Here is a 27,172-nt window from a genome sequence, read left to right as displayed (position 1 = left end):
GGTATTATAATGTCATGTTTTAATTACCTAATAGTTATTGAAAAACTGGTCATTATCGTGATATATGGACTGCCCAAAGGACAGTGGTATTGACTCAGACAGCGATAATGACTGAGCCGTAGGCGAGGTCATTATCGCTGTCGCAGTCAATTCCACTGTCCTACGGGCAGTCCATGTATCACGATAATGAACAGTTCTTCAATAACTATCATGCATATTTCATTGAGGAACCATGTTTTTAAAAATTCTCATAAATTCAAGTTGTTCAAAGCAAACTCGAGTTATTGTACGATTTCTATAGGAAAGATAGTGATAACTATAAGTCACTGTCATTCATTTAAGTGCAATTTTTCAGTACATGAAAACAAAATAAAGTTTTCTATGATTTTATAATTAACGAAAACATTTGGTAAACAATTCAACAACTTGAATTTAAAATTGAAAACAGGAAACTGTTTTATTAAAGGGACATCTCTTTAAACAGAGAAACCACGCCCCACCGGTCATTAACATGTAAAAGTCTGTTGACGACCGGTTTTCTGGTTCGTTTTTTTCTGTTAAAGACCGATAGAAATTATTACTGAGAAATAAAGAATGTCATGGCCCCTTGTTATCCAATAAGAGAAGCTTATTCTTAACCGATATGAAATAAAGAGTGTTAAATGTCATATGTGACTGTGTTAATAGTTAATAGTACCAAAGGTACCAGGATTATTATTTAATACGCCAGACGCGCGTTTCGTCTACATAAGACTCATCAGTGACGCTCAGATCAAAATAGTTATAAAGCCAAACAAGTACAAAGTTGAAGAGCATTGAGGACCCAAAATTCCTAAAAGTTGTGCCAAATACGGCTAAGGAAATCTATTCCTGGGATAAGAAAATCCTTAGTTTTTCGAAAAATTGTAAGTTTTGTAACAGGAAATTTATAAAAATGCCCATATAATTGATATTCATGTCAACACCGAAGTGCTGACTACTGGGCTGTTGATACCCTCGGGGACTACATTGTTTCAAGTTTTATTCATTATGCAAACGTATAATCAAATTGACATTTCCATCCTTTATGCAAACGTTCCTCATTCTTGAATTGAAGACACATTGTAATAAATTTCCCTAATTTGTTTCGTTAAAAGCATTAGTTAATGTAAATACTCATGTTTTGTTTTAGGGAGAACAAATTATAGTTTGAAAAAAAAAACACAAAAAAAAAAACTCCTGGGAATACAAAAACCTTAGTGTTTCAAATAATTCAACATTTTAAAAACAGTAAATTTAACCTTTCTTCGACGTTAAACAACCAACAATCATTCATTTTAACCTTTCTTACATACAAAATAAGGTAATTAGGAAATGTAATCCTGTCTTAAAATCAAAAGTAGATAAATAGAATTTCTTTCGGTCTTCCCTTTTCTTAATGACATGAGTAAAACTACGAACTGGTTCGAAAGAGCCCATAGTCTGTGGATACCATATCTTCGAACTTGCCAATGGTAATTCTCGTAAAAATCAAGCACCTTGAAATTCTGGTTTCAGAGTTTAATTTGTTAGAATTGGTTTCCTAAAACAAGATATATGTATTGACGTTGGGTTATTCCTTTTTTATGATACGAATTAGGTGTAATTCTCACAATATGTCTTTTAGTTTGAATGAGGTAATATTTGCGTCTAAGCTGGACAAATGGAGGCGAGACATGATTTTTGAGAAAAAAATATATTTAGATTTTTCAAACTTTGCACTGCTTTTCCTCGTGCTCAATTAAACAATGATTTTTCCTATACAAATCAAAATCGTAGATACAAAATTTCTCAAGAACTTATCATTTGTGATTTAGCCATCCGCAGAAATACTCATATGCGAATGATTAGTCATTCAGTATTTCCGGCTCGATTAACAAATGAGAAGTTTTTTTCTCGATTTTCCTCAATACTGACAAAGATGGCGAGTTCAAACTGGAGTCTTTGACAAACGTGATGATTTCAACTTTCCAATTAACAACTTCCACTTTTCAGCAATAATGTACCCTCTGTCCCATCGTACCATGGCGTTTACAATTAAAAAGCAGTTCTGTTTAAAACATACGAAAAACATTTAAAGACGTTAACGCTAGTTTATCATTACCGAAACACGTTCTAGTGACAAAGATGACGTCATTTTTTAAATACCATACATCCTACAACAACTATCCTAATTAAAACTGTCAGAAAGACACTTATCATGCCTAACCTAACTTCCGTCAATTTTTTTCTTTAAACTTGTTAATACTTAGAACTATAAACTTTTCAAGTAAACGAATATATAAACAGAAAATATGCAAAAAAATATTGAAATGTTACTGTTTAGTGTTGAATAGAATAGGGATAAAATTGGTTTGTATAATAAATTTGTCTTTCAACCTACAGTTCGTTTATGTCGTTTAGAAATGGGGAAGGTAAACACTCAGATAATAATAAACGATGTTCCAATGTCTCCTCTACAACATATAAATTGGTCCAAAATTAACTTAAAGTGCCTCACCCCTAATCTGAGATTTTCGAACATTAACCATTCTGGAGTTTTTCCTAAACGTTGTCCAATGTCTCCTCTAACCATTCTCGAGTTTTTCCTAAAACCAATGTTTCCTCTACAACTCATATATAGTATGTTCGAAAATCTGAAATTGGCAAAATGAGATTAGACTGGGCGAGCATTTTAGGTTCATTTTGGACCAGTTTATAGAGATCGAGACAGACAAACAATGGTGCATCGTTTAGGATAAAAAAAATGAAAACAACACGCTATAAATTCCATGCGTCCGATAATTGTTTGATCTTTGAATATTGTTTTGATCGGTATAAATATTGATTTTTTTTATCAATGAATTAAAACCCAACTAAATATTGTTTTACATTTATGTACATTCACGATCCTACAATCTGTCGATACCTACATTTTTGTGCATTGCACAAGGTCATGTTTTTTCTCTGACTGTTAATAATCTTTACACTAACTCTGATTGATATTTTATTCTTGGATACTTGTACATGATTTTCTCATAAGTTGTTTTGGCTTTTAACTAGCTTTTCAGTTACTGCGAGTATTTTCAGATCTGTACTTTGTGTCATTTGTGTTTTTGTTAGTTGTTTTTTTTATTGTTGCTTTGTATCGATCTAATGAGTTAAGCCCTTTTCAACTGATTTTTATAGTTTGATTTTATGTTATATACGGTCCCTGGTTAGGGGGAGGGGGTGTTGCTGCACCGGCAAACATGTTTTTTAACCCCGCCACATTATGTATGTGAGGAATTCAGTGGTTGTCATTTGTTGTTGTTTTGTACATAAATCAGGCCGTTATTTTTCTCGTTTCAATTATTTTACATTTGTCATTTCGGGGCATTTTATACATGCTATTCGGTATGGGTATGGATTTTGTTCATTGTGAAAGGTCGTACGCTGACTTAAAGTTGCTAACCTTCTACGTCGTTTGGTGTCTGGTGGAGAGATGTCTCAATGGCAATCATACCACATCTCCTTATTTTAGCTCTTTCAAATATGACATATCTCCCAAATTTAACACTTTTGAACATGACATTATGATACCATACAATGAAAATCAGCGTGTTAATTCATGACAGCTTGATATTACAGTTATAAAGCAGAACTGTATTTAGCTTTGAAAACTGGCAGTTGGAAAAAGGTTATACTTTTACGGTTTTATACATGAACCAAATTTATGAGATGAACTGAAATAAAATCAAACATTAAGAATTTTTTCAAAATTTGAACTGCTTTTTCTCGTGCTCAATTGAACGATCAACAAAATCTCATAAAACAATGATTTATCTATCCAAATCAAATGCTTCTTCCTACACAAATCAAAATCATAGATACAAAATTTTTCAAAACTTTATCTTGTGTGATTTAGGGACCGGTCAAAATTTCTTGATGCATGGGACCGGTGCAAACTGTAATGGGACAAGCACTTTTTGCAGTGTTTACAGGAATGGGACTCAATGTTTTTTCATTATTGGCAAGCATGGGACATGAACTTTTTGAAACAATGTCTGTATATGAAAAAAAAATATTTGATAAATCTATAACAAACAAAAATAACATCATGAACATCTAGCAATGTGAATTTAACAGTTACAACATACCAAATTCATTTTCAAGATTTAGGGACCGGTCAATATTTATTGATCGAGGGGTTGGGACCGGTGCAAAACGCAGTAGGACACACATTTTTTTAACCTAATTTTTGATAGGACTTCTACTTTTTTAGTTTTCAGCACTGATAGGACAGCAATATTGTTATGGCATATGTATGAATGTAGAAAATAGTCTATACAAATTTAATTACAACAAAATAAACAAGATTAATTGAACAAACAAGTAACATATGGTGTAAATCAGCCATTCTAACTAAATTAAATATAGATCTATCAAAATTCCAGTTTTTTTGGTAGTTTGGTTCATTGCTGTGAAATTAAAGAATTAAATTAATAGGTAAACAAAATTTGATGAAATTCAGATACTAGTAGTCATCTTTAATTATTTTTATAACTTTTTCAAATCAACTTGGATTTTCATCAAACTATACAGCTATCTTGGTTATATATTGATCTTACCTAATCCCAGGTCGTTATGTAGTTTGGTGTATTGCTGTCAAATTTAAGGATTAAATTAATCTAGGTAAAAAAAGATAGAATTTGCATTTTGGACTAAATTCAGATAGTACACTTTAATGTTTTTTATAACTTTTTCAAATCAACTTAGATTTTCATCAAACTATACAGCTATCTCAGTTATATACTGATCTTACTGAATCCCAGGTCGTTATGTAGTTTGGGGTATTGCTGTCAAATTTAAGGATTAAATTAATCTATGTAAAAAAAATCTAGAATTTGCAGTTTGGACTCAATTCAGATAGTACACTTTAATTTCTTTTATAACTTTTTCAAATCAACTTGGATTTTCATCAAATTATACAGCCTTTTCAGTTATATACTGATCTTACTGAATCCCAGGTCGTTATGTAGTTTGGGGTATTGCTGTCAAATTTAAGGATTAAATTAATCTAGTTCAAAAAAGCTAGAATTTGCAGTTCAGACTAAATTTGGATACTTAACTTTGAATTATTTTATAACTATTTCAAAGCAACTTGAATTTTCATCACATCTACAGCTATCTTCATTATATTTTTATCTTACAAAAAAACAGGTTATTTGGTAATTTGGTTTATTGCTGTCAAATTTAAATATTTAAATTATAGGTTTCTATCTGAATTTTGTCAAAACTGAAAATTTTAGCCTTTTTTTACCTATTAACTAAGTCCTTAAATTTGACACAATACACCAAAACACAAAACAACCTGGTATTTTGTAAGATAAATATATAATAAAGATAGCTGAAAAGTTTGATGAAAATCCAAGCTGATTTGAAAAAGTTATAAAATTTTAAAAATGACACCTTTGTTTTGTTAAAACAAGAATTTAATATAATCATGATAATAGAACTTTCATAACAATCCTTGATAACCTTTTAAAAAAGGAAATGTGTTCCAAAGTTACAGTAAAAATTTATTTTAATCAAATTTAAATAAATTTTTGTCAGATTTAAAGACATGGCATACAAGAGGCACTTTAATAAGGTTTAATTACATCAGTACATGTGTGTTTTACAGGTAAAAAGAAAGCCCTACTTTTCTTAAACTCGTGTATTACTTATCGAATGTAGAACAGAAGTCACAGACAAAAAGTCACAGACAAAAAGCCACAGGACAAAAAGTCACAGACAAAAAGCCACAGGACAAAAAGTTACAATTCAATTTTGAGATTATTTTTCTTTAACAAGAAAACACTTATTTAAAAAAAAAACATTTTTGTACTTTTCTTGAACTTTAGTATATAAAGCAACTTTGTAAACAAAATTTATATAAAAAAAGTATTTATAATGATCAAATAATTGTTATGAAAACAAAATGTAAAAGTGGGTTGGTACTTAAACGGCTTCATGGTGCCAAGAAATATATCTTTTGCATGATTAAAATTTGATAAATCTTTATTTATCAAGTCTCATGAACAATTTCCTCAACTGTAAAATAAATATATGTAATAAAAAGTAAATATTTAAAGATCTTTCTCTAAAATATTCAAACAAGTGTATAAATATTATTTGTGACTTTTTGTCCTATCAAATTTGTGACTTTTTGTCCTATCAAATTTGTGACTTTTTGTCCTGTGACTTTCTGTCCGTTTACCTACTTATCTAGTGAATTCAAAAGGCCTTGCGATTTAAGTTTAACAGGATGTTGCAATTTTGAATGAATGTTATTTAGAATTTAATACTCTCTGGTAGGTGTGATCTTTTTGCCCCAAGCAGGAGGTATTGCTTTATACTTCACCACTTTAATCAGAAGGACAATTTTAATAATTTCTTTAATGTTTGATCCCTTTTTGATATATTCATATAATATATATCAACATGTCGAGACAATGTCGAGACTAGTCAAGTAAAATGTGAGCACAAAATCTGGTCTTTTCAGACTCTGAGCAGTTTGTAGTGTAGATAATGAACAAATCCAAAGTGATGAAGAAGATGACCTTGTAATAAGAGCCTATGACAGTTCTGACAGTGATAATGACAATGATGATAATAATACTAAATGATGAATACAGTAGTAATAGTAGTAGTAGTGGCAGTGAAAGTGAAAGTGAAATTGAAAAGGAATCTTATTTGCCTTCTTCAAGGAGGAGATCATTTAAAATTCCAGACAAATTCAAAGACTACTATATGTGATCTATGTTAATCTGATAAAAATGAAGTTAAATATAAAAAAGAAGATGTGGTATGATTGCCAATGAGACAACTCTCCACAAGAGACCAAATGACACAGAATTTATCAACTATAGTCTGTTTGATTTATTCATAGATTAGATAGGACATATACTTATTTAGTAGATATTTCATATAGGACAGAAACTTTTTTTGGTATATTAAGAGGGTAGGACATAGCTTTTTGTAAGGGAGAAATATGAATTGCACCGGTCCCAACCCCCCAATAAATATTGACCAGTCCCTTAAAGAACAGTGAAGGCAACAAAAAAAAATTTGGAACAGAATAAACATGAAAAAATACTTTGATATAAAATTAAAAAAATATGTAAAAATTTGATTAGATATTTTACATGTATAACTGTTTAACAAATGTAAAAAAAAAACGAATTCATGGATAGTGATTCTGCACAAAAAAGCATGACTGTCAAATATAATTCTGTCCTCCCATAAAGCCGAATTTACCTACCCACTATTAATTTAGAATAGTCAGATTCTAAATTAAGCTGCAATTTTTTTGGAAAAAATGTATTCTACCATACACTTCATACATGTTAATTGTTTAATATTGCATGTATCATTTATTATAGTCAATAACATATTGTCATCTGTTTGGGCTCCTGTGTTGGCAATAAAATATGCTTATGTATTGTTTTGTTTACTTTATAACAGCAATATAGATACAGTTCACTCATAGTAGCATTATTTTTCAGCTATCCAAATACATTGTAGCATGAAATGTAGCCACAACTTTGATCATGTTTTTTGTGCTTTAACATGGGACACACACTTTTTTACTAGGTAAAGTGCATGGGACAAGCATATTTTTATTCTGCCAGTAACCATGGGATCAAGAGAATTATTTCAGACAATTTTCTTTTTGCACCGGTCCCATGCATCAAGAAATTTTGACCGGTCCCTTAGCCATCTTCAGAAACACTCATATGCGTATAATCAGTCATCTTTCAGTATTTCCAGCTTGATTAACAAATGAGACTTTGGAACTAGAGTCTATGAATAACATGATGATTTAAATTTTTCATGTGTCAATTTCCCACTTTACAGCAATAGCATACCCTCTGCCTCATCGTACCATTGAGTTTACATATCTCACTCAATACGTAACGCTCGTGTGTATTCACACTATATCTGCTTCTTTATACAAAAACTGCTCCAACAGAGTTATGAAGAATAAAGACGGAAACCGACACTACAGAAATTTAACGGTCATCATCACAAATCGGTTGACGGACAAGATGTGTCTGTGTCCCAACTCACTAGCGACATATTTTCGCTGTTTTATATCTTTAGATACCAGAGTAGTTTTCTGATCTGTAATCTTATCGATTGTGTCCTATTACCGATTGTGATATTTTGACCGAGTACTCTATCTACGCACCGTTTACGCTTCCTTCGGGGCTTAGGGAATTTCCTTATTTTGTATTTGTTACCTTGATTTGTATCTTTTTACTCGATTTATGAAATTTAAATATCAGTTAAGTAGTGTTGCCTTGATTTAATATGAGACTCAAACAAAAATAAGGAAATGTTGTATCATTCTAAAACCTGATATCTGTATCTACAATAAAAATACTTTTAACGAAAAAATAACAGTATGCCTTTAAGTTCAGAAAGCTGAAACTTTGCTTAAAGGGTGGAAAGGTTGCTATTAGCATTTTCAAATATGATATGTCGCCCACAGTTATTGCTAAATATAACATTTCCATACCGTACACTGAAGTGAGCGATACTCAATCTTATAAACTCAGGTTAAATAGACCCGATAATGGAATAATTTATTTTGAAATAACTTATCTTTTGTTCGTATTGGGAAAGAGAACATTCCCTTGAACTTCTTTCACTTTATTGCATATAACCACATTGTTTCATTAAATCTATATTGTTCTTAGAATACTGTATGTTAAAACATTTGTGTAGCATATGAAAACGTGTTAATTAATGAAATTCTGTAGAGAAAGATATCTAGCCCTAGTAAAAAAGATATTGAGCTTTCGTATATCTTAAAAGCTGTATCACATTTTACTTATCAAAATTAATATTATTACTATTACTTGGCTCTCTTAATGTAAAACCTCAAAACACTAGACATTGGTATAAATTTCAAATATAACTTGTTTCTTTTCATCTAGTTGAATTAAGTCGGTATTCGACCTATATCCTAAAGTAGCAAGTCTTTACAATAAAGACGTACGGTCTATTTCACTTTCGTTTGTTTGAATCACGAGTGCAAACCCAGAAATAGTCGAATTCACAAATCTATATAAATATTGTTTGGTTTGTATTATTTCTAGAGGAAAACCATCATTCCCCACAGTCCAAGATTATAATCTTAAAAGTCCAATAAAACCTAGAAAATTAAAAAAAAATCTATCATAGACGAGTAGAATAATTGAGAAGTGACAATCACATTCTTGTGACTTATGGAATAGTTATTTTCCAGAGAAAAGGGTGTATTAGTAATTGAACCCCGATGTGTGGCAGAATACCCCTTTCAAATTTGATTTACAAGTTTTTAAGATACAAAACTGAATCATGATTTTTTTTCAATTTAAGTTACAATTATGTTATGTGTTTGATGCTTTGTAAAGTTGTTCGGTTTTTTGAAAAATGTGTTTGATGGCATTTTCTAGTGGTCGGTGGTGTTCGTGGTGTAAAAGACGCGAAAGATACCAAAGGGACATTCAAACTCATAAGTCGAAAATAAACTGACAACGCCATGACTAAAAAAGAAAAAGAAAAACAACCAGTGCACAAAACAAAACATAGAAAACTAAAGACTGAGCAACACGAACCCCACAAAAAACTGAGGGTGTCAGATGGTAAAAAGATGTGTCGAAGAGTTGTAGATGACTGTGGTGGAGCTTTTTCTATGGGTGCTTTTGGTGGAGGGATATTCCATGGTATTAAATAAAGGCAACAGTAGTATACCACTTTAAAGGAATGATAAATAATCAACTACTTAAATTCTTTGAAACACAATTTTGAATGCTTTTTTCTGGACAACTATAAAATAAGAGTTTAATAAAACTTACACTTCGCCACCCTTTGAAACGTCTATCAAACCATATAGAAATGGTAAATGACGAATATTCAGTAAAATAAGAGATGTAAAAAGTGAATATTTTATAATTATTTTCTTAAAAATTAATAATAATCCAACTTTGGATTCCAGAAAAATTCTTTGTAATAAGATTGTGGAGATGAAAATTATCCAATGCACCCTACAATCAAGAAACTGGCTGACCTTTGTTTGAACAGAAACATTCCCCATGCAAAAAAGCAGACGTTTCGGGAGACAAAGATATTGAAAAATAATCCTACAATCTATGTCATGTGAAAAAAAGCCTTTGAGCGTTCGTGATGAAGGTAATCCAGAAAAGCGCCCCGGACGCATGAAATTTATAACGTGTTGTTCATTTTTCTAAAGAACGTTTGGTTTGACTAATATTGTCCGTTTTGAACGGACAATCTTACTTTACATTATGTTGTTTAAAACAAATGCTGTGAAGGACTTGAAAATGATTAGATTCATTTTTATCGATAGAAAACGTATTGGCAAATGGCCGCGGTTTCACATTCATAACGAGACTAGTTTTTGTGTTAAGCCCTCGAAGTATCTAAATTTTACACCTTACATTGGATTATATTATAACACATGACAGTTTTAACGAAGAAATAACAATATGTCTTTAAGTTCAGAAAGCTGACACTTTGTATTCTGTTTAATGGGTGATATCAGCACCTTCAAATATGAATCAGTGTATATCTCCAGCACTTATTACTAAACGTAACATTTTGGTACTGTACTCTGAAGTGACACTAAATCCATTAATCTCAGGTGACCTAAAGACCCGATCATGGATTAATTTATTTTAGAAAAAACTATTAAATACTGTTAATGTGTTAGTATTGAATAAGAAGACAATCCCTTGAACTTTTATGACTTTAGTGCATATCGCCACATTTGCTGCTATATTATTCTTTGATTACTGTATGGTTAAATATTTGTGTAGCATATGAAACATGGTAATTCAATGAACTTCTGTAGAGGAAGATAGCTTGCGCTTGCATTTAAAATATAATACATTTTAGCATATCTAAAAAACTGTATCACCTTGTGCTTATCAAAATTAATCGAATTACCATTAATTGATTCATTTAATGTTTTAACACGATACATTGGTATATCAGGTCAAATAAAAGTTTTTCTTTTTTCATTTTGTTGAATTAAGTCGATAGTCTTCCTATTTCCTAAAGTAGCAAGTCTTTACCACGAAGAGGTACGAACAGTTTCGCTTTCATTTGTTTCGATCACGAGTTCAAAACCAGAAAAAGTCGAATCCAAATAAAAATGTTTGCACATGTCTTTATCAGTCTTGTGGATTTGAAGGGCAATTTAATAATTTAATATTAACCATACATTCTAATTAAAATTAAATCCTTTAATTGCTCTCGTTCTGATATGTCGCGCATCAATGATGATCACCTTGATTGCGCGACATATCAGAACGGGCGCAATTAAAGGATTTAATTTTAATCACATTGATTAACGGTACCTTTTTTTTCTGCACCAAATGAGCATTAGGACAACTAATGTCTCTTCAGTGATGATCGAGGCCAAAATATTTGAAAATCCAAACATTAAGTAAAAGATGAAGAGCTTATAAAACAAAAAGGACAAAATGTAAAGCTCTCAAAGTATCTGACCTTTACACCTTACATTTAAGTTTATTACAACACATGAAAGTTTTTGTTTGGTAAATTTCAAATGATCCTTATATAAGAGAACTTAATGAATTATTCTTGTATTGAATATGGCATCTCGTCCACATTTATTGCTAAAATTTTTTTAAAATATCCATTTCAATTTAAAATTACTAAAATTAGGAATAGTTTACTGTCAATAAATTATGTTCCAGCTGAAATCTTAATATTTTCAAATGTGTTAACTTTACGTGTTTCTTTCAGGTATAGATATATTTCTTTGGTAGATGAAAGATTTTCATGTTGACCCAGTTTGAGAATACTGAAATATGAAAAAAACGTTATGACCCTTGATTTTTTTCTTTTCACTTGATTTCAATTAATGTTTTTACACGATTGACTAGTAGAAAACTTATTTTTTAACGAGATAGCACATCCTAATTTTTACGGAGATGTTGTTTACCGAGCCCGGAAATTAAGATACGATCCTTGAAGTAAACTTATTCTAAAAGGTTACCAATTCAACACTATAATTAGATCTTCGAATATTGTTTTTATTGCTATTAATATTGATTTTGTTATCAGTAAATTAAAATCAAACTAAATATCATTTTTATATACATATGCAAATTCATGGCACTACAATCTGTCGATACCTGTATCTTGGCATTGCACCAGGTCATGTTTTTCTCTGACTGTTTATGACCTCTTTACACTAAATCCATTGGATGCTGGATGTGTACTGATTGATATTTTAGTCTTAGATGCATGATTGTTTTTATTAGTTGTTATTGGCTGTGAACTAGCTGTCAGTAACTGAGAGTACTCTCAGATCTATTCTTAGTGTCTTTTTGTTGTGGGGATGAATAGGTACCTAGCCACGTCCACTCTGTGTTTTTGTTAAATGTATTTCTGCTTTGTATCCATCTGATGAGTGAAGCCCTTTTCAACTGTTTTTTTTTGTAATTTGTTCTTATGTTGTACTGTTACATCACTGTCCCAAGATAGGGGAGCGCTGGCGCCTTCAAACTAGTTTAAACGAAAAAAATAAACAATATCCCTTTAGGTGTCAGACCACCAATTAAATATCCCTATCTGTTCAACCAAATTTTGCAATTTTCACAGCTTTCTAAATATTTCACCTTAAGTTTAACTTCATAGAAACCAGGTATATCCTGAATTGTACATGTATCAGCTTTCTGCATGCCAATTTTCAACATACATTTAAAGCCTTCTAAGAAAAAAACTGACCTTCAAAAAGAGGTACACCAAAAATAACCCCTGGTTTTCTGGAAATCTTAAATTAGTATACTATGGAGCGCATTAATCCCCAATTTTTAATGCAAACTCATAGACAAGTAAATTTTGACTCAAAATGGTCTAAATATATTTCTCTTTCACCAAAAGTTTCATTTCTGCAAATTTGTTGGTTAGTTTAAATAAACAAGGACATCAAAAGCACTATTTTGTGTAAGAGTAGGGCTACTTTTACATACGTTCTAAATTAGAGGGAGTAATTGGTGGTCTGACACCTAAAGAGACAAAAAAGTTGATAAGAAATCTTTTGTTTTGCTTTATTCTTAATTCTAAGTCAATTTGTAGTTAAAAACAGCCTATCTGAACATAATGCGACTTATATTACAAATTTCACAGCTCAATTTTAACTGACTGTAATGTATGACTTTGATAGAAAATACTTGAAAATTTCATTTTGGACTACAGGAACATAAACTTTCAATATCAAGATCAGTTTTTGTTGATTTTTCCTTGTTTGTTCTACTACTTTAAAGACTTTCCACAATTTTTACAACCAGTCTAGTAAAAAATCCAAGGTATTGAAGAGTCAAGGAATATTGACCCCCCTTTTTTCACCTGGTGTCAGTAATGGGACTATTAACTGATCAAAAATGCGGTCATGGTCATTTAACTGTTATTATTTACTGTCAGTCAATAAAATTTAAGGTATAAAACTTTCATTTGAGATTATAAATGGGATGATTTTTGTGAGTTTATGCAGTGTTTAATTCAGGCTATGTTATCTGCCAAATACATGGTATGACGCAATGATATAAGGGGTAAAAATCAAATAATTTCATTAAATCGTCATGACAACAATTTTTTGGCGTAGTAAACAACCTATGTTTTGATGTCTAACACCACAGAAACAACTTACTGTCCATGTATAACAATTCATGACATTTTTTTATATGAAAGCATATTGTCAGGATGGGAAAAGCTAAAAATAGCACAAATTCAGGTTAAAGGCTCTGAATTTGCAATATCTGACTTTTTGCCCCAAAAAAGATTGAAATGTGGCTACTATCATTTCAATTGATCAGTTAAGACAAAAACATCAATCGTTTTCTGATTTTGGGGTTTCACCGCATTTCACTTAAAGGTGTCAGACCACCAATTAAATATCCCTATCTGTTCAACCAAATTTTGCAATTTTCACAGCTTTCTAAATATTTTACCTTAAGTTTAACTTCATAGAAACCAAGTATATCCTGAATTGTACATGTATACGCTTTCTGCATGCCAATTTTCAACATACATTTAAAGCCTTCTAAGAAAAAAACTGACCTTCAAAAAGAGGTACACCAAAAATAACCCCTGGTTTTCTGGAAATCTTAAAGTAGTATACTATGGAACGCATTAATCCTCAATTTTTAATGCAAACTCATAGACAAGTAAATTTTGACTCAAACTGGTCTAAATATATTTCTCTTTCACCAAAAGTTTCATTTCTGCAAATTTGTTGGTTAGTTTAAGTAAACAAGGACATCAAAAGCACTATTTTGTGTCAGAGAAGGGCTACTTTTACATACGTTCTAAATTAGAGGGAGTAATTGGTGGTCTGACACCTAAAAGTTCAGAAAGCTGAAACTTTAATTAAAGGATAGAAAGGTCAATATAAACATTTTTAAATATGATATATCGCCCACATTTATTACTAAACATAACATTCAAATATCGTACACTGAAGTGACACTAAATCTATTAAAATCAGGCTACATAAAGACCCGATATTGAAAATATTTTATTTTGAAATAAAATATTTAATACTGTTATAATGCGTTCGTATTTGGAAATATGACATTGCCTTGGACTTCTATGACTTAATTGTATATCGTTCCATTTGCTGCTATGTCGTTCGTAAAATACAGCATGGTTAATCATTTGAGTAGCATATGAAAAAATGTTTATTAAATGAACTTCTGTGGATAAAGATAGCTTGCAGTTGCAGTTAAAAGATATTAAATTTTAGTATATTTAAAAACAAAATGTATCACCTTGTACCTATCAGAATTAATCGAACTACCATTAGTCGATTCACTCAGTGTTTTCACACAATAGATTGTTATAACAACTCAAATATACGTTTTTTGTCATTTTGTTGACTTAGGTCGGTATTCTACCTATTGTCATAAAGAAGCAAGTCTGTACCATAAAGTGGTGCGGTCAATTTCCCTTTCATTTTTTTTCAATCGAGAGTGCAAAACCAGAAAAAAATCGTATTCAAATGAAAATATTTTACACATATCTTTATCAGCCGTGTAGATATTAAAGGAGATTTGACAATTTTATAAAACACAAACGTCTAAAAACATACAAGACCTCAATCTTTTCTCAAAATCAAGCAAAATATATATCATATGTTATGATCTCTTATGACGGGAAGGTACCAAACTGCCATATACATCTATCTCTTGGGTCCACAGTGCAGTGTTTGGCTTGATCCTCACTTCCCTATGTGAAAAAACAACATTCTACACAGTAAGGTTATATATAATCTTAAGCATCGCATATAACTCAGAACATTCGATAAAATTTTACATAGACGAACAGAACAATTGAGAAGTGACGGTCATATTCTTGTGACTTAAGGAACAGGCATTTTACAGAGAAAAAGGCTATGCCTTTCAATTTTGATTTACATTTTTTTACGATACGAAACTTAGTCATGAATGATGATGATTTTTTGGGGTAAATTTATGTCTCTATTATGTAATGTGTTCGGTACTTTTGGAAAATGTGTTCGGTGCTTTGAAAAGTTGTTCGGTGCTTTTGGAAAATGTGTTCGGTGCTTTGAAAATATTTTGGGGTGGTTTTGAAAAATGTGTTCGGTGGTATTTTCCAGTGGTCGATGGTGTTCGGTGGTATTTTCTAGTGGTCGGATGGTTTGTGATGTAAGGTAGTATTCGATGACAAAAGTACGTGCCAAAGAATGAACATCCATTTTGATAAATAATCAACTACTGTAATTCTTTGAAAAAAGTTCTGAGTGCTTTTTTCTAGAAAACTATATTATAAAGATTTAATTAGAATTACACTATGCCACCCTTTGAAACGTCTACCTAACCATATAGAAATGGTTAATGGCGAATTTTCAGAAATGGCTAACCTATGTTTGAACAGATAAATGCCCCCAAAACAGACATTTAAGGAGACAAAGATATTTAAAAATAATCTAGGTTTATGTCCATTTATCTATTTGTCCCAGTTGAAAGTTGATACGTCCTAAAGAACTTTGGGTTTGACTACGATTGTCTGTTTTTATAGTTTTTTTAATGTTAACTTTGTTTTAAACAAATGCTTTATAGAATTTGAGTGATTAGGTTCACTTTTATCATGGTTTATCGATGGAAAACGTTTTGGAAAATGGCTGCTGTTTTATTTTTATAACGGAATTAGGTTTTGTTTTAAGCACTCAAAGTATCTCAATTTTACACCTTACATTGGATTGTATTATAACACATGAAGGTGTTGTTTGCCCTTAATAAACAAAATCCTGATATTTATCAAATATAAGAGACTTTAATGAATTATTTTGATATAGCATATGGCATCTCGCCCACGTTGTTAGTTCAATTGTTCTTAAATAACCCATTCACGAAAATCTGGGAATAGTATACTGTCAATATATTATGTTCCAGCTGCAATGTTAATGTCATTTTCATATGTGTTAACTTTATGAGTTTCTTTTGGATGTAGATAGCTTTCTTTGGTAGATGAAAGAAAGAATTTCATAGTTTAAGAATATAGAAAAATGTAAAAACGTTATGTCCCTTGAAAAACAATTTTCGCGCGATTTCAATTAATGTTTTTACAGAAATAACTTATATATCTGGTCAGATGTTTATCAGTTTTTCCTTCTTTTCGATGAATTTAGTCGTTAAATTAACTAATTACTATTACAAGGTGTGTCCGATTCCCGCCTTGGTATCCGTTTCAGACCTATGTCAAATAGTTGTTGAAAGTCTCTGAATTTGAATATAAGGAGTCTTATTATGGAGCCTTTTATAACTTACTATGCACTATAGTTTTGATCGTTGTTGAAGGGCAGACTGTGAACTATAGTTGCTTTCATCCTCGCGCCTCTGGGGGATAGTTGTCTCATTTGTAATCACCTTATTTTTATATGTGTATCCTTACAATTCTTTGAATGAAAGGAGAAGGTGTGATAAAGCCACGTTTTTGTACCCTCGAATTTGAAAATCTAAAATCTTATCATTCTTAAAAAATTTGTCTGTAAGATATCAATATTTCTATTATTTAATTTTATCTCAAATATTTCGCATATTTAGTTATGGATTCATGCTTCTTGCATTTTATGCGAAACTGCAAATACTGTAAATTGCTTCACTTCAAGATCTCCTCATTATTATTTCGATATGAGACAAGGCCTGACTCAGAAAGATATTTTGTTGCAAGATATTTGTTTCAAAGATGCATGGTTACATATTTTTAGGGAAATATTTAGTTCTTTCTTGAATAAGAAAATCGTTTTTATTTTGGGAAGGGGTTGTAAGACTATCCCATTCCTATTGTTGTCAACAGGATAATTCGTTCATTTCAATACCTGGTACTTTACAAATTATGTAAAGGTTCGATTAGATTTTAAAATATAATATAATAATTTTTGCTGTAGGAATAGCAATATCCTCTTACAGTTTGTGTGAAGGGTTGCGTTTATCAAAACCTTGACTGAGGCTGATAATCGGGAAAATCTTAAATAAGAAACTCTTTTTTGGGAAGAGTGTGGTAATAATATCCGTTAGAAATTCTTGTAGCCGGAATAGTTCGTTCAATTAAAAGTCAATATCCATCTAAAATTTAGATGTAGGTTTCCATTCAAACGTTTGAAGGATTCTATAATGGGAAATATTTGAAATCCGGGACTAATTATATAAATTCCTTGTAAAAATATCACACTATTAATTTCATGTGACTTTTCACACAATATCCCCCTTTAAAATCAAAACAGATAAGAATCATAAATTCAGGCATACAGAAAAAAGCAGGACAGTATTGGCTGCTCTCCTGTATGTAGGGCGTGACGATTTGGGCTTACCCATGCACTAAAGCTTTTTAGCAATTTATCAGAAGTGTATATTTACACAGTATTGGCGAACTTAATTTAGATATAACTCAAGTTTTTTTATCGTCAACAAAGACTGCAATTGTCTAAAACCATATATTACATTTTTCAGACTGTAGGCGAACTCTATGATATGGCAGAGAAACTTATGTCTCCACGAATTGAGAGGTAACTTATAGATGCTTCACCCATTCAACAGCTTGTAGATCAAGATGGAATGTTGAAAATGGAAAAAATATGTTATTAAAATCCAGTCCTGTATGAAAAAATTAATACTGTTTGCTTATACGTTTACTTATTGTATTGAGATAAATAGTTTGTTAGTATATACACCATGTATTAAGATATAAACCATTTTATAATCAATTGCATGTATTTGCAGTCTTTGATTGATTGTAGCCTCAGGAATAATGATAAAACCGTTGGGTTTTTTTTTTAAATATAGAAACAAAAATATATTACATGAAAGTTTTTTATTTGGAAAGCATATATTTTAATACATTGGTAGTATAATACATGCATTTGCTTAGAAAAAAATCTGTTTTTTTTTATTTTAGAATTTACCAGAGAGTTGTATATTTGTTGTACAATCGAATTTCTCATTTATATTAATTTTACAACATGCGATTCGGCAGTTGGAAAGCTGACCCCGTTTTATTCTATTACTAAAAGCAACGACGGGGTATCATGAACGGCATTTCTATACTTTTTTGGTACTTTGTTGAACCAAAGTCATATCTGTTTCTTTCCCATATCTATATTTGAATAAATAGATATGTATGGTTTACAACGATAAGCAGGAACCTAATGACATAAAGCCAAAATACATCTAGCGGTCTTTAACAAAAGGCATACACGTATTACAAGATCTTTTAAAATTCGTCCTGGTTCAAAAAAGATAATAAATTCTATCTCATACTCAAAGATATACGACTTTCGACTTCGTGTCGGGTAATATACTTCCTTTAATCTGATAAAATCCATAATAATCTGAACTAACGGGAGTATGTTTACAATAATCTACTAGCCCTATAAATGTCTTGTTACTAGATAAGCAAATAAATCTGCAAGTTTTTCTTTGTTATGAAAAGTTATACTAAGCAGTTTAAAAAAAAATTAAATTTCTTGTTTTTTGTTGTTTGATTTTTTTTTTTTTTTTTTATCTAAATACTGCATGTCCATATCTGTGTAGCAAACAAAAAAAGTATGAAAGGTTCTTATCTAAATGTGTATCAACTTGTCTGATCTGCAATATTATTCCTTGTGAAATATTTTAAAAAGCAGATTGTACAAAAATATTATATTTGCTCTTGTTTTGTTTCAGTATTAAACGGTATGCGTTTTGCTCATTGTTGGCCATGCGATGACCTATAATTGGATACGACTACGTCATTTGGTTTCTGGTAGAGAGTTGTCTCATTAGCAATCATTCCACATCTTATAATCATACTGTTTTTTTTTTAATAAGACTGCATGTCGTTATTTTTGTAACAAAAAAAAAACAAAGTGCAAAGGGTTAAGTATCTAAATGTTAATCAACTGTCAAAGCATCAAGTCATATGTTAACAAAGTAACAAATTGCGAAAGGTTAAGTATCTAAATGTGTATCAACTGTCAAACCATCAAGTCATATGTTAATGTTGTTTTTTTTATTTGCGCAATTTGGTTATATGACAGATCTTTGAACGTGGCGTTTGGTTACTGTCTCATTTTCTTCATATCTAACAAACAAAACATTTTGTCGTTCAGGAAGTTTAGTATTTCCAGTTTTCAGTAAGTATAGTTGTGTTGGGTATATTCAAATGTTTTGCACTTGTGGCATGGATTGGTTGGTTTTTTTTAGATACAGGAATTTTACTGTGACAGAATACAGGTAATGAGACTCCCAAATCCAATCATAAAAACAAGCAACTCACAAACAAAAACAGTAAAACCAAACAAAAACAGCAAAACTAATCTAAACACTGCTTATAAAGAATACAAATAGAATTTAACAAAATAAACAAATAGTCCTTGTCCCTCACACACAAATTAGGTTATGTCGTCAATACTTTAAAGATAGAGACACGGCTCAATTAAAAAAAATAAATGGCACATGGCCCGGACGGTCATCTGATATTATGCCATTACGTGGCGTCCACTATAGACATCTGTCTACTGTTGAAACCTGTATATGTTGACTTCTTGGTCTCATTGACATATTCCTAACAAGAAGCTTACTGAATTGTTCATGACTTACGATCAATCTTAGTCGTAAGTATTTTTGTGAAACCGACTCCAGATTTATTTCTGTATTAAACCCCAGTTGAATCCATTGGATCCTCAAAATGCCAGCACAATTTATCCAATATACCAGAAAGTATACTATGCGGTATTGGTTTTGCGTCATTTGGTCTCTTGTTAAAAGCTGTTTCATCGGCAATAAAAAAACATCTTCTTATTTTTATAAAGAATGCAAAGAATGCAAATACAAAATGCATTAAAATCTGATAAAAAATGAGCTTGTACAGAATCAATGTAAACGCTGTTTTAGCTTCCTTCTGATCCTTGTCCTTGAACGGTCTATAATTCAAACAGTTTGTGACCAGTCACTCATTTTTGTTATAATAACTTAATGTAATAAATGTGGATATTTTTGTGTGATTAGTGATTAGTGAAGGTAATCAACACATACTAGCCTGGGATCCTGGCTCACTGCTCGACAGAACACTAAGTCTACCTATCGACGAAGTATAAGTTTGGGTCAGGATGCCAGGCTATCAACACATACAAGTAAGCTTGGTATTCAAACAAAAAAGGTTTCCTTAGAAAAAAAATAAAGATATATTAGTTGCAAAAAATGTTAGATAAACTTTTCAATTTGTTTGTAATAATATTGAAGCCAGTTGAGAAATTTAAGAAATCTTCACGGGAAATTTTCCGTTCAGTTTATTTCATTTGAAAGGGTTAAAAATTATAGATCTAATTCATTGCAAAATGTGGCGTCCTTGGGGATCAAACCCCCGTTTTAACAGCGTTTGTCTCCTTTCGTCTATTGCCGAACATTCAAAACATAATGCAACTCGTCGTCAATTTCACCGGAATTACTTAAAGGACAAATACAATTTTCTCTGTCAATATTTTGCCATCTACCAATTTCAATAGGATTTTTCTGTTCAAAGTTCTAAATCTACAAAAGAAGCATTATTTTTGTTATCTTGAATATCAAAGTAGGCTTCGAAATTTAGACTGGTTTTGAATAGTCTATAATCTTTTTTTCCTAAATTTCTTGAAACTCGAGTCCTGATAGAGTTTAACATTATTCATAGACAGATTACGTATGCAAATTTTATTTAAAAAAATGTATTTTGCCATTAAAACTCATTCTTGTCCAATAATACATTTCTTGAATGAGTGAAATTCTGAAATAATTATTTTTTAAAGCTTTTATCTTTATTGCGTCAGCCTATTTGTGAAAAAAAATAAATAAATAAAATACAATATTCAGTATACACGAGACATATAATACAATAATGTATTATATTTTTCTGAGTACCCAATGTATTTATTTATTTAGTTGATGTTGGAAAGAGGGGAAATCACAAAGAAAACAAAACCGGACTTGTGATAAACAAATAGACAACTATAAAAAAATATTAATTGCTATTTTATTTAGTTATAAAATGCAGAACGTACAATTACAAAATTGATTTAGATGTCCTTATTACACATAAACTATTATAATGTATTGAATGGGAGTTTTTATTTTTTTCTCCTTAATCGTAAAAATTTTCTACGCATTAAGTAAATTTAATAACATGAAACATTCCAAAACAACTTAAAAACATCGTTTAACATATATAATTCAATTTTATTAAAAACACTGTTCTTATAACTTGATATTCATAAGCAATAAGGATAATCCAATCAATTTTGTTGATTGGATTATTCACAACTGAGTAGTTATGTAATCAGTGACACGTGCCCTAATTATTTTATAAATATAATAAATATCTATTTAAGTTTTTTCAAAATCTATCAAAATTTACCACAAGAATAAGTAGCGTGCAACGAATATATACATTCATCCTGTGTGCACATACGATGACTATAAAGAGTCCTCAGTGCACTTTGTAAGTCCTGGGTGCACTCAGAAGGTCCTGAGCAGTGTTTAGACGTACCCGCAAAAAATGCCGTTTTTATAAGCCCGTCAATTTTTGACGGGACGTATTATGGTATACAAATGTCCGGTGTCCCTCCGTCCATCCTACCGTCTGTCTGTCCGGCGTAAACATGTCGCACCGTAGCTTGAGAATGACTTATCCAAATTTCTTGAAACTTAACATAGTTGTTTCTTATGATGGTCAAACGATCTGTATACTTTTTGGTGAAAATAAGATTAAAACTTTTTGAGTTACGGGACTTAGTAACTAAAACAGGTGTGTGTTTTTTTTTTCACATGTTGCGCCGTATCTCAAAAACAATTTATGATTATTGCTTAAAACTTTACACACTTCTTAGCTATATTAATCTTAAGATCTGTATACTTTTTGGTGATGATTCAAAATTTTATTTTAGAGAAATTGAGTATTTTGTTAAAAAAAGGGGGAGGGGTTTTTCACATGTCGCGCCGTATCTCAAAAACGATTTATGATTATTGCTTAAAACTTTACACACTTCTTAGATATATTAACCTTAGGATCTGTATACTTTTTGGTGATGATTCAAAATTTATTTTTGAGTTATTGAGTATTTTGTAAAAAAGGGGGAGGGGTTTTTCACATGTCGCGCCGTATCTCAAAAACGATTTATGATTATTGCTTAAAATTTTACACACTTCTTAGTTATATTAATCTAAAGATCTGTATATTTTTTGGTTTTGATTCAAAATTTATTTTTGAGATATTGATTTTTTTTTTAAAGGGGGGTTTTCACATGTCGCGCCGTATCTCAAAAACGATTTATGATTATTGCTTAAAATTTTACACACTTCTTAGTTTTATTAATCTAAAGATCTGTATACTTTTGGTTTTGATTCAAAATTTTATTTTAGAGATATTGAGTTTTTTGTAAAAAAAAAAGGGGTTTTCGCATGTCACGCCGTATGTCAGAAACTATTTATGCTCATTGCATAAAAATTCACACACAAGACGACGGGCGTATCATGCGCTCATGGCGCAGCTGTTTATTTACTAAAATAATGAAATTTTAATATTATGAATTTTTTTCAAAGAATTGTTTCACAAATCAGGAGCATACTTTTCTAAAGAAGATATTCCACGAGGTTGTTGAGTAACATGTTTGTACACGTCCGTCAGTTTGTCACTCCGTCAGTTCGTCCGTCATTCCGTCATCACCAGGATTGCGCCTTTGCTTTTGTCTAATTCTTTTCAAATTTGGATGACGCTTTCCTTTCAGCAAAACCTCAGATTAGTTCGATAATTGGGGTATCATATCTGGATCTTGCAAAAATTTCAATATTAATATTTCTCGCCAAGAAAGCTCATACATTTTGATCAAATCCTCCAAAAATTATTTCAAGAGTTTATCTATGAAATTCTTGATGGATATCGGGGGGGGGGGGGGGGGGGGGAATCTTTAATAAGGAACCGGTTTTTTTTTAGGGGATTGTAAAACTATCCCATAGTTATTGTTGTCAATCTGTTTTTTTAATGTGGGATCAGAATAGTATATCATAAAAATGTAACTTTTTTGTAGAGCACACATTTTAGTAACATTAGCAGTAAAAGAAGAAAAACAAAGGATATGGGGTATCCATCCATGACACAGTTCATGCACAGCAAAATAAAAAAAAAAAAAAAAAAAAAAAAAAAAAAAAAAAAAAAAACCATGATGGGGCACACATATAAGAGAAGTTATCTCAAGAATAAATACACCATAACTTTAAAAATACAGAAGAGCATACATATCAAGCACGGGGAAACTTTCTACGGCCTCCACACAGCACGAGAAACAAACTCCGTTAATATAATAGAAAAACAAAGGATATGGGGTATCCATAGAAAATGAAAGGATATGGAGTAAATGTACATGGGACAAAATCACACACAATACATAGAAAACATAGAAAATCATCAATGAACAGGGCGTTTATTCCTGTTCTTCATCTTGACATCCATGATACAAAATCAGTTCATGCACAGCAAAAAAAAAAAAAAAAAAAAAACATGACATGCATGCCTTTGCTTAGGGAAGTTCATATGTTTTATGCTAAAGAATATACCAGAAAGTAGTAAATTTGGGTTTACAATTGAATCACTCATTCATATGGATTTTACAACAGCAATTCGGCACATAGAAAGCTGACATCGTTTACTCTATTTCCAAAAGCAATGAGGAGGTATTATGAACGGCATATCTATACTTTTTTGGTACACAGTTGAACCAAAGTCATATGAGTTTCTTTCTCGTAATTATAGTTTAATTATGGATATGCATGGTATATGAGCAGCAACCCAACGACATGAAACCAAAAGACATCTAGAGTCTAATATACGATCTTCAACAAAAGACATACAAATATACCAAGCTCTTTATTCGTCCAGGTTCAAAAAATTCTATCTCATCCTAAAAGATCGTTAGACTTCGTTTCGGGTCATGTTCACAATAATCTGCTTTGAATATAATTTCTATTACTAGATTAGCAACTAAATCTTTTTTATTATGAAATGTTCTAAAAGTAAATTATATAAATTTTTATTTTTAATTTATTCTTTTTTCATCTTGTTTTGTTATTTTACTTTTCATTTCAAAATATTTAAAAAATATACTATATAAGAATTTATTTATTGTTTGTGTGTTTTTTTTATAAGAATGCATGACAATATTTGTGTAGCAAACACAAAAGTGTGAAAGGTTAAGCATATAAATGTGTGTCAACTGTCGGTTACAAAACATCAAGTCCGTGGTAGTGTTACCTCATAGTTTAATGTTTATTTTTGTTATTTGGGCAGTTTGGTGTTTATGGCAAATATTTGAAAGTATATGTTCAGTTATAAAAAACTGTGTTAGAATCGTGTTTTTTTAGAGCTTGACATATAGTATAGATACCTTTCTATTGTTGAAGAAGAAGAGAGGCGAAACATAAAAAAGAGATATTCAAACTCATAAGTCGAAAACAAACTGACAATGCCATGGCAAAACATCATCAGAAAAACGAAGAAAAGACAAACAACAGTACACAAAACACAATATAGAAAACTGAATACTGAAGACTGAGCAACACGAACCCCACCAAAAAACGGGGATGTTCCCAGGTGCTCCGGAAGGGTAAGCAGATTCTGCTCCACATGTGGCACCCGTCGTATTGCTCATGTAAATACAACCCCGGTGATGAAGACTGTATGTTTATCTCTATGAATCTCATTTGTTTATTTGTGTCGTTGGGTTACTGTCTCATAAGCGCACATCTCACAGCTCATTTTTTTTTCAAATCTAGCAAACAAAACATTTTGTCGTTCATGAATTCCAGAGCTCCAATTTTCAGTTAGTAAAAGTTGTGTAGAGAATATTCAAATGTTTTGCTCTTGTAGCAAGGATGGGGTGTCTAGATATATTGCACATGAATTTTAATATAGGAGAATATAGGTGATGGCACGTCCCGTCCATGCATAAAAAGGCAAACAAAAAAATCCCCAGTAAAACCAAACAAAAACACTGCTTAAAAGCAAATACAAAACAAAATAATAAACAAACATTCCTTTCTCTCATTTTTTATCAAATGTTTGACTTATCTAGCCCATAGGGTCGTCTGATGATATCATGCCATGGAGTGGCGTCCGTTGTCGTCTGTTGTCCAAAACTTTCATATAATCATCCTCTTATCTGAAATCACTTATCCAAATGTGAACCAAACTTTGAAACAATGATGTCTATAAGGTCTTCGATGTAGAGAATTCGTTAAATCGAACTCAATCCTTTATAACAAATATAAAATTGATTATAACACAATAAACCTGTGATAACGGAACCTAAATTAAATTCGAGATAATGAATTCAATTATAGATCTTCTTAAGGTATATGCAAAATACGGCGACAAAACACCAGAATAAACAAGAAGTAAGGAGGTGGGTTATGAATTACTGCTTATGAAACATCAAACCGTCAAGCTCATTTCAAGAGAAAATCAAAGAACAATACATCATCAATCTTAAGGTACACTAAATATTCTATGCAATATGTAATAGTATGATTTTAAGACCATTTATAGTTCGTAACCGTAAATACTACAAAAAATGCTGACATGGATTTTATTAGAAATTCAAAAAAGAGAAACACATTCAAATCGGTCTACTTTGGTGTTGGTTGCAGATTAGGAGCATCTGATATCACCTCAAGTTTTGTTGGCGTTCCTATTGCCAAGTCTTTGGCTTTCTATCCCCAAATGAAGTGTTTAGTGAACATATTTAATTGCCATTTCGTTGTTTATCGTTAAACGAGAAAACTAACGGCCTAATTTATTTACAAAAAATGAACGAAAAACAAATATGTAACACATAAACAAACGACAACCACTGAATTACAGGCTCCTGACTTGGGACAGGCACATACATACAGAATGTGGCGGGGTTAAACATGTTAGCGGGGTCCCAATCCTCCCCCTAACCTGGGACAGTGGTGTAACAGTACAACATAAGAACGAACTATAAAAATCTGTTGAAAGAGGCTTAACTCATCAGATGGATAAAAATACAAATACTACAAATACAAGTGGACGCGGCCGGGTACTTTTACATCCAAACAACAAAAAGACACTAAGTACAGATCTGAGAGTACTCGCAGTTACTGACAGCTAGTTCAAAGCCACCAACAACTAATAAAAAAAATCATGCACCTAAGACTTAATCATCAATCCGTACACATCCACCATCCAATGGATTTAGTATAAAGACGTCATCAACAGTCAGAGAAAAACATGACCTTGTGCAATGCCAAGATACAGGTATCGACAGGTTGTAGATCCATGAATATGTATAATTTATGTATATAACAATAAAAGTTTGCTTTTAATTTACTGATAACAAAATCAATATTAGTACCAATAAAAACAATATTTAATGATCTAATTACAGTGTTGAATTGGTAACCTTTTAGAATAAGTTTATTTAAAGGATCGATAACTTTACCAGGATCGTTTCTAAATTTCCGGGCACGGTAAACAATATTGTCGTAAAAATGAGGATGTGCAATCCCGTTTGAAATAAGTTTTCTACAGGTACAACCAAACTTCAAACCCAAATCTTTATATCTGT

At 31.3% G+C, this 27,172-nt stretch overlaps 1 protein-coding gene across 1 annotated transcript in view; it reads left to right on the top strand.

The window, feature by feature from the left end:
• LOC127729787 (glutamic acid-rich protein-like) overlaps positions 1-19,269 on the top strand; it is a 34,898-nt gene extending 15,629 nt beyond the window's left edge. Inside the window, exon 7 of the mRNA XM_052237685.1 lies at positions 18,033-19,269. Within this exon, the coding sequence (XP_052093645.1) occupies positions 18,033-18,092 (60 nt within the window). The 3' untranslated portion in view covers positions 18,093-19,269. The remainder of the gene's footprint in view (positions 1-18,032) is intronic.
• The last annotated feature ends 7,903 nt before the right edge of the window (positions 19,270-27,172 follow it).

This window comes from Mytilus californianus, unplaced genomic scaffold, assembly GCF_021869535.1.
Source record: "Mytilus californianus isolate M0D057914Y unplaced genomic scaffold, xbMytCali1.0.p SCAF_2, whole genome shotgun sequence".
NCBI lineage: Eukaryota > Metazoa > Mollusca > Bivalvia > Mytilida > Mytilidae > Mytilus > Mytilus californianus.
Note: the sequence above shows the minus strand (reverse complement) of the source record. Positions and strands in the feature narration are given on the sequence as shown.